The sequence below is a fragment of the Parasteatoda tepidariorum genome, chromosome X2, assembly GCF_043381705.1.
Source record: "Parasteatoda tepidariorum isolate YZ-2023 chromosome X2, CAS_Ptep_4.0, whole genome shotgun sequence".
In the NCBI taxonomy this organism is placed as follows: domain Eukaryota; kingdom Metazoa; phylum Arthropoda; class Arachnida; order Araneae; family Theridiidae; genus Parasteatoda; species Parasteatoda tepidariorum.
The window spans coordinates 4,141,057-4,156,316 of record NC_092215.1 but is presented as its reverse complement, the minus strand read 5'-3'; the positions used below and the strand labels follow the sequence as shown (position 1 = coordinate 4,156,316).

General features: G+C 34.5%; 1 protein-coding gene across 4 annotated transcripts in view; it reads left to right on the top strand.

Annotated features, from left to right (window-relative positions):
• The window catches only part of LOC107449378 (HEAT repeat-containing protein 6), a 139,123-nt gene extending 123,863 nt beyond the window's left edge, over positions 1–15,260 (top strand). For 3 of the 4 annotated variants that reach the window (XM_016064885.3, XM_016064884.3, XM_071188391.1), the window contains 2 exons: positions 10,848–10,986; positions 14,957–15,260. In XM_016064885.3, the coding sequence (XP_015920371.1) occupies positions 10,848–10,986; positions 14,957–15,084 (267 nt within the window). In that variant the 3' untranslated portion in view covers positions 15,085–15,260. The remainder of the gene's footprint in view (positions 1–10,847; positions 10,987–14,956) is intronic. The other variant, XM_016064886.3, reaches the window with a different exon arrangement.

The window sequence follows — 15,260 nt, the reverse complement described above, 5'->3', positions numbered from 1 at the left end:
AAAAGCAAAACATCTGCAGGGGTGGCTTCAGTTTGCTGTTCTACATATTTTAAGGCTAGTTCTAAGGCTGCAGAACCTTCACTATGAGGTATTGTTTTTCTGATAACGGAGAGTCATTTTCTTCTGTTTCATATTCTTCCTAATCTTCCATCATTTCTATAATACTTGAGTCTGTTATTTCCAGCTTGTCGTCACTATTTTGCCATTCATTTAGATCAACTGCACTAGAATTTTCGCAGCCTGGTAATTCCTTCACCAAATCTTTCAAAACAATTGTTTCACTATGATCATCATTAATTTTCTCAATAGGCGTAACCAATTCATGTAGAAACTTAGTCCACAATTTAATTACTGTCTGTTCTTCCCAAGAATCTGCTATCCAGTAGACAACATTTCTCAGACTTACATTCCTCAAGACATCCGCAACACTTTCATCATCAGACTGAACTAAATGTTGTAACAAACGGTGTCGATATTTTTTCTTTAAATTTTCCAATACGCCCTGATCCATTGGCTGAATCAAACTTGTAACATTGGCAGGAAAAAATATAGCACGGATTTCACCACAACGTAGCTCATCATCGTCCGGATGAGATGGAGCGTTATCTAAAAACAAAATTGCTTTGCAAGGCAAATTTTTTTTTCTCAATGCCTTCCGTGTTTCTGGAACAAAATGTTCTGAAAACCATTGTTTGAAAATTTCTCGATTCATCCATGCACTTTTCTGATTTGGGTAATGTACTGGTAAGGCTTCTTTAGTGATGTTTTTTAAGGCTCTAGGTTTGGCAGATTTCCCAATCACAGTCAGTTTCATTTTATGATTTCCAGATGCATTGGCGCATGCTAAAATGGTTAATCGTTCCTTCCGTTTTTTGTGACCTGGAGCTGAATTTTCCTCTTTTGAAGCAAGGGATTTTGAGGGCAACATCTTAAAGTTCAAACCTGTTTCGTCACAGTTATATAACTGGTCAGGTGTGAGCTTTTCCGTCAATATAATGTCTTCAATCCGTTTTTGAAATGCCTGCACAGCTGACGTATCTGCCGAGAGTATTTCACCGCAAATATTTAGTTGACGTACACCATATTGTTTTTTCCAATGGTCTAACCAACCAACGCTTGCTGTGAAATCTTCTTCTCCTTCTTTGAACTGATTTCTGAAAAACACAGCTTTTTCCTGAAGAATATGGCCACTTATAGGAGTACCTTTGCTACGCTGTTGAGTAAACCAAAGAAATAAAGCCTTGCTAATTTTTTCATAGTCTGATGTTCTCATAGATTTTTTTTTCTCCTGGAGTCTCATTGCACTTCTGTGAACAAAACTGCTCAATTTTTATTCGATTGCGGTGCCAGTCACCAACTGTTACCTCTCCAACACCCAAATCGGTAGCAACAATTTTTATTGTTTCACCTGCATCTAATCTTTTTATAGCGTTCAATTTAGTTATCATAGATACAAATTTTCTCTTATTTTTTCCACTCATTTTCGCAGCAGGCACCTTAACGCAACACTTTCAACAGCAATAAGTTTCCAAAATGATAAGGATCAAGCACGTGTATTGAGTCCCTAACTAGCATCTAAGCTACTAGTACAATTGAACTTGGAAGAATAAAACTCTTGTAGATCTGGTTTGAAAATTTCTTTCAAACCAACCCCTACCTAGCCACCTTCCAAAACAAAGAGAACAAAAGGTGGTGGGTTACTGAAATTCTTTCCAGGAAGAAACGAAAAATAACACCTGCATTTTTTCGGTTGCGAGAGGAAAAGGGAAGAACGCTTTTGGTTGCTAGGGGGGAAATTTGGCACCTCGAATTAAGTGGAACCTTGGACTTCTGAGACTCGAACTTTCGAGACTCTACTGTATTTCCATTTATCAAAATTAATATGTCAGGTAAGACATTTATAACTAAGGATGCATCAGTATACATTAAGAAGTCTCATTTTCTACAAATATTTGAATTTTAAAATTCCTATTCACAAACTTTTTGTTTTTGGTTCCTGAATAAGAAGGAAAATATAATTTTTTATTTTTAAATATCCTACACTAACTTTGAAATTTTGACTTTTTCAAGTGTTTCTCAGTGTTATTTTAAAATTTTTGGCTACTTAAAAGTTTTAAGACCTTATGTTTGGAATTTCAAAAAGATTATCTCATTATAAATTTAAAATTTTAATTCATTGACAAACTATTCCATTTTCTTATTCTTTTATATAAAAGTGGGGAAAGGACTGCAGAAATATTAGATAGGCATTTATAATTTTGGCTAATCTTTCACCTCCTCTATAAAAATTTTGAAACTATGCACCTGTATGAAAATTTTGTAATTATGCACTTGGGAATGTGTACCCATAGTAAAGCAAAACACTAAATATAGGGGGTACAACCTTTTTGAGTGAAGGGCCACATGCACAGCTGTTTGACCCATGAAGTATGACAAAATATTTAGACAGACATATGGATGGGTGGTCTAATGTAAACAATAACAAGCGTCCTTAAACCGGAAGAAATTTAGAAAATTTCCGGTGTATCCCTCCGCTTATGTTATGACTACGAGGCGATGTCTGAACAATCCTAATATTCTATGCAGTTTTGTTATTGTAATTTGGGTTCAAATCTAAACATAATTGTACCATTCATAAGAGCTTTCAGAAATGTATTGATTCTCAGAGGTCGTAAGGCCAAAAAAAATTTTGGAAAGTTAATATCTCATTGTGAATAATTCTTAAGGTTTGCCATGTTTTGTATTTTATCCCTTATTTGGCTACATTTGAATAAAATGTCGCCAAAAATATCTTTAAAAATATCTTTTTAAGTTAGCCTAATTAGAAAATATTCTAATGATTATAATATTAATATGATAATGCTGAAGTTTAAAGGCTGAAAGAAAGAACTCGGTACATGTGAAATACTGCAAAAGATATGATGCAATAATATGATGGCGCGTTTTCTCAATCTGCGGCGTAAAAATATATCGGAAGCAGTAACCCGGAAGTCTGGAAAGAGCAATTTTACCACTAGCGCCACCAACCTTAGCTTTACACGATCATCCATCCATTGACAGCATTTGTTATATAAACATCATTTTTCTAGGAACTAATTTTTTTTTAGTTAGCCTTGTAATATCTTTGCATAAAATTAAATGTTTAAAATTAGAAACTGCAAGACTGATTAAATACACAAGTGGGCGTTCTTTGTGCTAAAATACTGAGAGTTGTTTCGGATGCTAATAGGGCAACCTTCATCAGTGCAACAGAACGAAATACTAGACTAGACTAGATATAGAATAGTCAAAAGTACTTGCCCGCGAAGCGGGCATCTCACTTCTTCATCTAATAATGTTTGCCCTTGGGCAACTAAGACTTTTGGCTTTAGGCTAGGGGGAAAGGAATACGGGGGGAGTCCTCTGAGTCAATAAAAAGAAAATTTAAAGATGATGAGATTGATATATGTACAAGGCTTATTTATTGTTTAGGCTGTTTTTAGGCTCTTGGTCATTTTCCAAACTGATTGGTCTTCGGTACATAAGCTTGAGACTTTATCGTTCCATCTCTCGTTTCTAATTTGTTGACATTTTTTCTTGATTTCTTTCATGAGCCTATTCAGTTCTGTTTTATCTCATGGATTTCAATTGTTTTGCCACTTTTTTCTGGTATAGTTTTTATTACCAATGAGCTCTCTCATATCCTGTGGCAGGGCCATATAGTTATGTTTGTTGATATTGATTTTAGTAGCTTCATTATATGCTTGTTGTATATCATTTGTGAGATTGTTTATAGCAGTTTCTATATCATCTAGAGTGCTTAGCGTTGTATTATTATTATTTAAAGTGAGGATATTGGAATAAAGTTCCCAGTTAGTCTTTTTCGTAGTGATGGGTGTATCTTGGATAGTAACACCGAGAGTCACAATAACCGGAACATGGTCACTACTTAGCTCTGTTACAGTGTGGCAACTCATTGCAGTATTATTATTAGTAATGACGAAGTCTAACAGATCAGGCTGTTTATGGGGGGTATATGGAAAATAAGTTGGTTCCATAGGGGATATCGCCATTAGATTGAGGCTCAGTATGTTTTTATGAAGCTCTTTGCCATGTTTGTTATTTACTCGACATCCCCATATGGTGTTTTTGGCATTGAAATCGCCTCTTATAATGCAATTTATTCCATTGGGTAATAGGTTTTTTTATCATATCTTTAGTAAGGATGTGATGAGGTTTATTATACATAGCTGGGATTTTAATATGAACTTTACTATTTTTATGTAGTAGTATAGAGGTTTCTTCGAATCCATCACATTTATTATTACTGTATAGGGTAGTGTTGAGACTTCTTTTACTGAATATGGCTATATCACCACCTCTGCAGTTGGTCCTATCCGTTCTATAGGTATTAAAACTGGCTAGGTTTAGCTTGTTGCATGCGTTTCAGTAGTTAAGGCGATATCAATATCGTGCTCTAGAATAAAGTTGCTGAATTCATGAAATTTGGTGTTGATATTTGCCGAATTCCATAACATAATTCTGATTGGTTTACTGTTCATTATATTGTTTTGGAATTTCTTCTTGTTCTATCATTTTAACTGCTTTACTTAGTAGTGGAATTGCGTTTAAACCATTTAGAACACTGACCATATCATTTAGTTTGTTAAAGATATTTTTTGCCTCAGTGATGGTGTTATGCATATCTGAATTTTTCTGTTGCTTTAGTGCGTTAGCATAGCTTTTATTTTGAAAGATTTTTTCATTGGGTCTATTTCTCTTTGGTTTTGAATTTTGGGCTACTGGGAATTTTATGCATCCTTTGTAGCTGGCCGGGTAATCCAGGCCACAGTTGCAACATTTTGGTTTTTCATCTCTAGATTTATTACATTGAGACGTTAAGTGTTCACCCGCACGTTTGGGTGGGAGGCGGCACATGGCTGCTGAATGATAAAATCTCTGGCACTTGTGACATTGCGCAGGGCCAGGTCTGGTTTTATAATTTTCTACTTTTATTTGCATACTATTTAGAGTAGTTAGGTGATATATTTCCTTAAATGTTCTTGTTTTACCAAGGGTGACTAGGAACATGTTAAGCTTTGTAACTTCTCCTTTATATCTTTTGGTCATTTGAACAGCGTTTATAACATCAAAACCTTCAAAGATTAGATACTCGATTAGATCATCTTTGCAGTAATTTTTAGGGATTTGCTTAATTACTACTCTTAGATTTCTTTCATTTGGAAGTTTATACGTATAATGTGCTATGTTGTTGCCGTCAACATAGGATCTTATAAATCTGTCTGTTTCCTCATTTTTTGGTTTAATTATCATACTATCATGACTGTTTTTGCATACATAATCCGTAATATTATTTTCTTTCATATCTTTTGTGAATTTTTCATAGTTAAAATTTTCATCTCTTACAAATAGAAGTGGATTTTTAACAGTTTTCTTTGGGGCTTGAAAATCAATTTCATTTACCGTAATTTCGTGGAGATACGCCGCCCTGGTATACACGCCGCGTCCTCAAAAATTGGCTAAAAAATTTTTTTCCAGCATGCACGCCGCGCCGGATTATACAGGTATTGATTACAGACAGCAGGTATTGACAGAAAGCAGGTATTGATTACAGACTTAAAACATATTCTATATACACATATATATAACTTAAATAGTTAAATAAGAAACCAATAAAAGGATATTAAATACACAAAAAAAAATAAACAATCCTGCTAAAATGGATTTCAATAACTTTCTAAGTAAATACGAGGGTTGTAAATTAAATAGTAGCAACATAACCTTGAAACTCACAGAAGGGCGGGCATGCGCAAATAGGATATGGGAGCGGTGAGGTGGCGCTGTTGTCGATGTGTAGAGTGCAAAAAACAGTCGATCTGCTTAGAAGGGTAGTTATTGTGTGGCGTTAAAGTGAAGAGTTTCGTTTCCATCGCTCTAAAGCATGTGTTCAAAAGGCTTAATGACGAAAAAAGACGAGATGCTTGAACCCATCGTGCTGCTGTCCTATAAGGCAAAGCATTTGTTCCACAGGCTTCCACTAATCCTCGAGAGCATTCTGTTGCACTTTTGCCACGGGCAACCTCCATTTTAAGCCACAACCGCTGATCACCATGCTTTAGAGCGATGGAAACGAAACTCCTCACTTTAACGCCACGCAACAACTACCCTTCTAGGCAGATTGACTGCTTTTTGCACTCTATACATAGACAACAGCGCCACCTCACCGCTCTCATATCCCATTTGCGCAGGCCCGCCCTTCTGTGAGTTTCAAGGTTAAGTTGCCAATATTTAATTTACAACCCTCGTATTAAGCATTTTCTAATTTTAATTTGAAGTAACCAATAAAATATGAATTAAATAATCAATGTAACAAAAAGCATTAAAATAAGTATTAAATTTTTTAAAAATAAAACGATCTTACTTTTAAATCAGCATTAAACGATAAGTCCAAACAAATTTTTTGCAAAGAAAAACTCAAATTTATTCATGTATCACATATAATCATATATCCAGATATCAAATATAATCACATATAAATACAGCAGTTAAAAACTTTCAAAATCTGAACTCTCAGTATCGGAGTAAAATAAGTTCATTAGTTTATTGTTTATTTCCGGGTCATCCCCGTCACTAACACTTTCATCACTTTCGGTTTCATTTCCCCCTGATATGAGTTCGGCTTTCTTGGAAGCTTTTATTACGGTTTCTTTTTTCACAGCTTTCCACGCTTGTGACACCCATGCGGCGACCTCATCATAATTTGCCTGCCGCATGTGTCCAGATTTTGTATAGGAGTGGATTCCGCGCTCCATCCAGTTTTCCCACAGCTGCCTCACTTCTTGTTTGAAAACCCCGTTCACAGTGAGGTCAAGAGGTTGCAGCACCTTTGTTAGGCCGCCAGGGATAATAGAAAGTTCCGCGGATAATTGTTTTTTGCACAAATCTTTGATAGAGTCCACTTTATGGGAGTGCAGCGAGTCGAGGATTAATAATCCGCGTGGCTGGAAAAAGCACCTTTCCTCCTCCGATATACCAAATCCAGCCACTGCAGCATCAGATCCTCGCACATCACCCCTTTTCATTGGCTCTAATTATCACGTCTTGAGGAAAATTACCTTTCGGTATTGTTTTCCTTTTGAAGATCAGCAACTGGGGAAGCTTCTCCCCTGTTGCGGAATACCCAAGCACACAGGTGAAGGACATTTTTCGTAGCCAGTGGTTACTGTGGTCACGGACCCTTTTCAGACTTCCGCCTTCGGATGCACCATTCATCTACATCAAATTCTCAAGCAGCAGCCTGATTTCCAATTTCTTCAGCTCTTTTAATTGCTGAAAGCTTAAATGCAGCCGTATAACTTCTCCTCTTAATGGGAGTCATTTGAAATATATAACTTAAGAACAAGTTATATTGAAATTTAAATAAAACAAAATATCAAAAAAAATAACAAAACAAAAATATTAACAAAACAAAAACGCAACAGAAGATTAGAATTGAAGATTAAACGATAAAAAAAATAAGCTAAGGAAGAAGATGATTGAACTCTTAAGGCAGAAATACGAGCAATGAAAAAAAAATCTAAGAAAAAGCGCTCCCCTCCCAAGCATTTATAACACGTTTCTATATTCCCTCCCCCTACTTTCTCTTCTCAAATGAGACTTCAGAAAATAGCTTTTTTTTTATTTACTAACTCCGCCTACGAGGGTGTAAAATTCTCCCACATTGCTTCTTCCTCTCTTCACTGACCTTGAGCTGAAAGTTAGAAATTCTTCTTGAATTGTAAGAATATTCAAGGTTATCTCAAGCTCATTGGCACCATTCATTCATCAAACATTTACATGTTTTTAACAAACAGCTGGGAAAAAAAGGGGAGTGGATACTTACTGATGAAACCATAACAAGTGGAAGAGACATATTTCCTGGAAAAAAACGGGGAGGGTTAGTGTTTGTTTCACAGTGAATCACTGGCACCACCCTGATTTTCTTTATTCATTCCTTTCTGATTTATGCTTCTCCACTCCACGCTTGTCTCCTGCACTCAACTGCTATTGCTATGGCAGAAGGGAAAGAGAAACTTTTGTTCTCTTGCAGATAGCGGTTTCCAGAAAGTGATTATAAGAAACATGGGGGAGGAGGAAATTCCAGGTGCGTTGACCATTTTTTGGAGTTACATTAAAGTTGAAAAAATAAATAAAAAGCATAAGTAACAGGTGGAAAAAATGATGATGAAATTTCCAGTGGGGCCATAAGTGCAAGTTGGAAAGAAGGCCAAGACTGAAAATTTTTTGACTGAAATACCTAACATACACAATACCCCCTCAACATATGCAAACTATCTAAGAAAGCTTTACCATAATACATCAAGTTTAAATACTGTACAAAAAATATTTATTCATCTGTCTTTGGATAAAATAACAACAGTACATAAGAAAGTAGACCAATAACGTAGACCTAAAAAGTATTTTTAAGGACAGAAAAAAAAAATTCCGATTTCCGTCTTCGAGTCAGTCTTGTTTCCATCTTACTTCCGTTCGCGGACATTTTCGAAAGATGGAAATCCGTCCTGGGGACGGAAGACTTGCACCCATGAGTGGGGCTTCTAAAAGGCAAAATTTTCAAAAATAATGCTATGTAAAAAAAAGAAAAAGTAATGCTATATAGGCCACCCCATTAGATACGCCTTTTTATTAAATTTTCAAGTTTTAAATCAATAACGCTGCGGCCTGTCTCCGCGAAATTACGGTACCTCAATTTTGTTACTGTTATTATCTTCATTTTTATTTTGTGACATATCATCAGTAGCTAGTCATTTCTTCTCACTGAAGCTATCCTTAACTGGGGAACCTTTCCTTTTGCCTTTATATTTGTTATTATTATTTGTTTGATTTAACTGTTCAGTTTCCATATTGACATTATTATCAATTTCTAGAGGGCTGAAGCTATTTTTCATTGGGATTTCCATATCTCTCTGGTATGTGGTTTTAGAATTTGGGAATGGGGGTTTATAATTTTTACTATTCAAGCTATTCTTAGTTTCGGGTTTACTCCAATCGCGGCCTGACCCATTTGCCTCTACAAGGCTCCCAGGCGGTCCGTGCAGTTCCGGCGTAGCCATCCCTGTCGGTGCCGCAAGGGTGCCAGGTAGCCCCATATCCCAGACTAAGAGCCCTGATAAGGGCTGGGGTGGATGCGAGATACATAGAATTTACAGGCGGGGTGCCCAACCGTCCGGGGGTCTGGCCCCCACAACACTCAGATTGACCTGCGCCTGCAGACCTGTCGAAATTTTCGTAATTCATTGAACCGGTTTTGAAGAAAAACCTCTCTCAACCGTGGCTGAAGTCTGAATGATGTGAGGACAAAAAGAAATGAGAGAAAACAGGGTAAATATAGAGAAAGGTGACATCACAAGAGGGTTTAGAGCAACGGCCAATAGGAGGGAAGGGTGATAAGACTTGTAAAAATTGTTCTTCATTTTTTATTTAGATTTTTACGAGTCTTATCATATTTTCAAAAATTCCAAACTGTTGGTCAATGACCTATCCAGCGTTCCTTATCTTTCTCCTGTTTGGAAATCTATGATTACACCTAACTAACCACCTTTTTGTTCCTTGCTTCCTATTCGTCCTCATCCATTCACCCTTCCCTCCTATTAATCAATGCTCTAAATCCTCTTGTGACGTCACCTTTCTCTATATTTACCCTGTTTTCTCTCATTTCTTTCTGTTGCACTAATGAAGGTTGCCCTTTGAGCATCCGAAACAGCTGTCTGTATTTTATAAATATTTTTGTGCTCTTTAACGTTGTTTGCCTCAGTTTGCAAGAGTGATTACTTAGGAAAAACACAGAATCAGTTTATTGGGAAGAAAATTAGATATCTTCAAATAATTAAACTATGGGAAAATTTGTTTTTTTATCATATTACATAATACAAAAGTCCATTTAAACATAAATTTTAACATTAAAAAATTTATTCATAGAATTAAATTTTATATATATATATATATATATATATATATATCCTAGTTATTAAAATAAATGCAAGTGAAAAACTTTGATTTAAAAAAAGTTTGGTTAAAAATGATTAAAATTAAAAATAATGAAAAAAAACTGATTGAAAAACTACATTGATTGAGATTGGGTGTGTCAAAAAGTATTTAGTTAAAAATTTCCGAATTTGTTTAATTTTTCAACAAAAATATTCTATCTTTTTTTCCTCATTTCGTTTAGATTGCTGCCATGGGCCGCACATCGAGAGTTGGTGTGGCTCGCGGGCCGAGGTTGTGCACCCCTAACTTAATACATAAATTATATCATAATAATTAGTTCAATACAGACAATATAATTAATAAGTGGCCAGGATAGTCTTGTTGGTAGGGCACTGGGCCCATGTCCAAGAGTTTGTTGGTTCGATCCCCTCCGGCCGAAGACTCCCCGTGTAGTAAATGACTGATGCATGTTAAATCTGTCGATTCACAAAGTTGTCCATGTTCCCATAACAAATCATACCTCTGGGGTTACTGATCCAAGAGTTTCCTTGTCTTCTGGGTTGGTTCGAAATTACAAGGCTACGGAGTTGAACACTAATAGTCGTAAACCCAAGATTGAGTGGGCTGTTCAACGACGGAGATAAAAAAATATACTTAACAATACTTAAACTTTTTTAAAAGGTTTCTAACTTCCATGTGCAATCGATTCCCTGCTTGCAAATTACCTGCAAGCCTCATAAGTATAGCACTACTATCATTATTTCTTTTCAAAATTTTGTCATTGCTCTAACTCAATCCAAGAAGTAACATTTTGGTATTAACACAATCTAAAAAGCAAAAACAATTTTTTCTCTTACTAGCTCTGTCACAGTTTCTGTCATCTTGTTTCATTAGTAACTCTCCAAGATTTAAGTGCTGTAAAGGAGGACACACTTTTGGCAAAAGAGATGTTATTAACATCCATGTGGAAATTTGGGACTCATTTATCAGAAGAGAAAAGTAAAGTATTTAAAGCCTTTGTTTATCAGTAAATTCTAAATTTGTTCAACTCAAAATTGTTTTTAAAATTCATAAATAGCATAGAAAGTATATAATAGAATCAACATTAAGGTAAAGAACTAGAAAAATTAATAAAATGATCAAATACAGTCGCTTATAATGAGAAACTCAAAAATGCTTGTCTATGGAGCATAGTAATTAGCAAACCTAATGTCGAAGATGTCTTATCTGAAGAACACTATAAAAAAGCCGTCAGACAGTTTGAAGCAAATTAACTGTACAGTATACTATATTTATAATTTAATATTAATAAGCATGTTATCCTGGTTAACAAGGACTTATATTCTCATGAATGTGAGTTTGAATCCAGCCGGGCGAACACTCCCCGTGTAGTAAATTGTGACTGGTATGTGTAAATCTGCCGGGCCACTAAGTCCTTCATGTTCTTTTAACAAATCATTCCTTTGGGGGTACTGAATTGGAGATTGATCGTTCTCTGGTTCAGGTAAAAATTATGGTCTGTGGATGAATGTATGAATAGGTCCACTCCATAAACAGGTGTGACGTATAGGCGTGGCAGAAGTCGAATTCTCTGCCACTGGAAAGCAAGAAGATCCACACGTCTTGCTTTCATGGCCTATGACAACCACAGCAAACATGTTAAACTTTTATGATTTTTTTCAAGCACTTGGTTGTAACAAGCAAATATTGAGATATGAAATTTGAAAAAAAAAAGAGGGGGGCTATACAGAAATGGACCTATGCACATATTAAACATAATGTGACCCAGATGCAGCTTGTTAGAACGTATAACCCAAAATGATTTTTTGTATTGTGTTTAAATATAGAGGACGTGTGTGTCACAGGTCCTGGGTTTGATCCTCGAACCAGGCAAGGTTGACTCAGTCCTTCATCCCTTCAGTGGGTCGATAAAATGAGAACCAAGCATGCTTGGGGATTAAACACTGGAGTTCCGCATATGGCTGACCAGCCAACCAGAATATCTGCTCCTTCACCCCAGGGCCCAAGGTCAAGAAAACTGAGATGGGCACAGTAGACCTTGGCCGTCTATGGGCAGTTGCATCACTGAGTTAAATAGTTTAGTTTTAGTTGTAGTTCAAATATGTCCAAGATTCAAAGACACTTTTAATCAATATTTATGTTTACCATTTGTAGAACCTTGAAAAATTAATACGCAACTCACAAGAGCTGCTTTCTATAAAACTATCAAAAAAGAAAGGGCAGCATAAAAAATGCAGAGCGAATTTTAAATTGCAAACAGTGATGTAAAGTGTGTTCGTGTGTTTTCTCCTTCCCTTTTAATCAATCAATTCACAAGAAATAGACTTGTGTTAGTCTTCCCCCAAATTTTTACAAAAAATGCAACTGAGGAATGCACTTTAAAAAGAAATTTTTTTTTGTTAGTGCTGCTGAGAGAAGCTGCAAGCTGTTTATTTGGGTCATTGTCTTTAGTTTTTCAATATTATTATGCATTAAAAGATTGTTTCTGCTGTTGTGTCACTTAATTTAATTTTTTTTTATTTAATATTGTTTCTGCTGTTGTGTCACTTAATTTAATTTTTTTTCTATTTAATATTGTTTTGTTTTATACCTAAATAATATGAAATTCAAATAATTTTATTGACATAAAATTGTTTGTTTAGAGATACATTATTAAAGATTTATTTCTCTTAATTTGCTGCCATCTTTAACACTGTTTGCTCCTCTTGCTCACAAAACAGAAAAACTAATGAATGAAAATATTATGAAATTTTGCCATTTTTTAGAATAATGCTTAAAAAAACAATCTAATATGAAAATGTTATGACATGGCTTCTAAGTTTAAGTCAAAGCTGAAATTCATTTATTTATTTTTTAACAACACGATTGAAAATAAGCAGGGCGTTTCATTGTGTTTAAATTTTGGATTAATTAGTTTATATGGACTGTTTTTATGTTTTTTAATATAAAGTGTACTTGAACATCAATCTGTTTGCTTCGAGCGTTCTCAATTTCAGATTTAGAAAAATCAATAGCAGCACTGTTATCACAAAACATTTCACAGCTTGGTATATCCAATTTGAGTTTTTTATCAGTTAGCACATTTTTTTACCACTCTAACTCCTTGCCACTAACCATAAAAATTAAAAGAATTAAATAAAAAATGAACAAATTAATCACTGAAGATAACAAAAGGTTTAAAAATGGTAATGCAACTATAAATGAAGAAAAAAGTAATTATAAATTTTGTAGGTAAAAAAACTAACACCAAGTTAATTCATAAGAAATTCTGTAAATATTTTTTTAATCAAAAAAGATAAAAATACGTGGCTTTTTTCTTACTTAATTATTAAATTTATTTTACATGTAATTTGATTTGCGTTTTTGTCAGGGCCCTAAGATTTTAATCCAAATTTACTGGTTGTCATTTCTACTAAAACAACTTCGTCTTTTCAATTCAAAAACTAAAACAAAATAAGGAATGAACTGAGGACAATAAAATAAAATCCTTTTATCTTAGTATAATAAATATCGAAAAGGAATTCATAATAGTTTTAATTTCTTGAGAGACAATAATTGAAACCAAAGAGTAATAAATTACTAAATATTCAGAACCTAAATTTCCTTATAAGAATTTAATCAAATGTTGTCGTCTTAAGCAATTAAGGCAAGGGAGTGTGCAATTGTTCATGTTTTCCAGTGGTGCCATCTATGGCCAAGAATTCAACTTCTAGCACACTCATTTGCCATGCCTGTTTATACATCCATTCATTCATCCACATATCATAATTCTGACTTGAACCAAAGAACAATCAATTTCCAATTCAATACCCCCCCAGAAGTATTATTTGTTCTGAGAACATGGAGGTCTCCATGACATGACAAATTTAATGTGCATCTTCAGCCAACTGGATTTGAACACTCGTTCTCACATACGCAAGTCCTGCCAACCAGGCTATCACAGCGCCATCAAAGCAAATAAACAACATTTAAAAAGTTCTCTTTTTTTCCCTTGCAATCTGATTTTGTTGGTTATGCAACAAATAGGAATTTTTTAATGACCGATGTTTTGATACCAAATAATAATTAGTGGAAATACAATTTGACGGATCATTTTACAACTTTAAAAGGGCACATTACTTTCTTCTAGATGAATGTCACTTGTCACTATTTTCAATTTAACAAAGACTTGTATTTTACAACTATCTCTTGTTTATCTGTATATTCTCAAATTTCTTCATATTTGTTAAAGACTGAAAATTTTGGTGATAAAATATCCGCTGAGGGCAAAAATACTTCTTTATTCCTCAACAGATGGTGCTATTGCCAGTATTTATAAATAATGATTTAAAAAATGACATCCGAGATTCTCTCAGAATATCATATCTGTATATCAACAACTCAAAAAAAAGAGAAACGAAGTTTCGGAAGAAATGAGTTTATTTAAAAACATTAGTAATAAAAATGTCACAAACAGAGTGTCGAAAAGAAAAGAAAGAATACCCAAATGATCTGCTTCAACACAGATAACGGGTGACGTCATGATCCACGCAAGAACGACCAACAGTAAATGAAAATAAACTGGCTGATCCCCGCAGATCATGACGTCACCAGCAAAAGTTGGATCCATGAGATCGACGACCAAAAATCGAACCTCATACCTTTTAGCCTCTATTTGTCTAACAAAAAAATCTTTAGATTAAAATTTATATACATATTTTTTACTTCGCTAAAAGTAAGTGCTTATATTGTTTCCAACTTTGAATTTCTCTTTTTGACTTACATAATTATGCATGATGTATTAAAACTTTACGTCATAGCCCAAAAAATGTTGCTTGTAAAATCTCCAATATTGGCAAGTATGTGTTAAAATTTTGATTGATAAAAAGAATTATCAGCTAATTGTTTTAACTGAAAAATCAGAATACTGAAAGTAAAATTTCTAACAATTCAAATATGTATGTTTCAGGTGCAATTTTATCAACTGCATTGAAAAACATTGAAGTTCTTGGCTGCGAAGTATCTCATAATGTGATTTTAATGACTTTACAAGATGTTTTGAATCAAGCTACCTTTGCCAGCAGGTCTTTGCATTAAAAAATGATCATATTTTGTTAAAGTATTTAAATGAAAATGTTTTATAGCAGATAATTTAAATTTTCTTTTAACAATATTGCTATTTTGCATTTTAAGATACAAGATTTCATACATGTTCAGAGTTGTTGTAACCATGAAATTTCTCAGAAGTTTTATAATAAAAAGTATTCGACAAA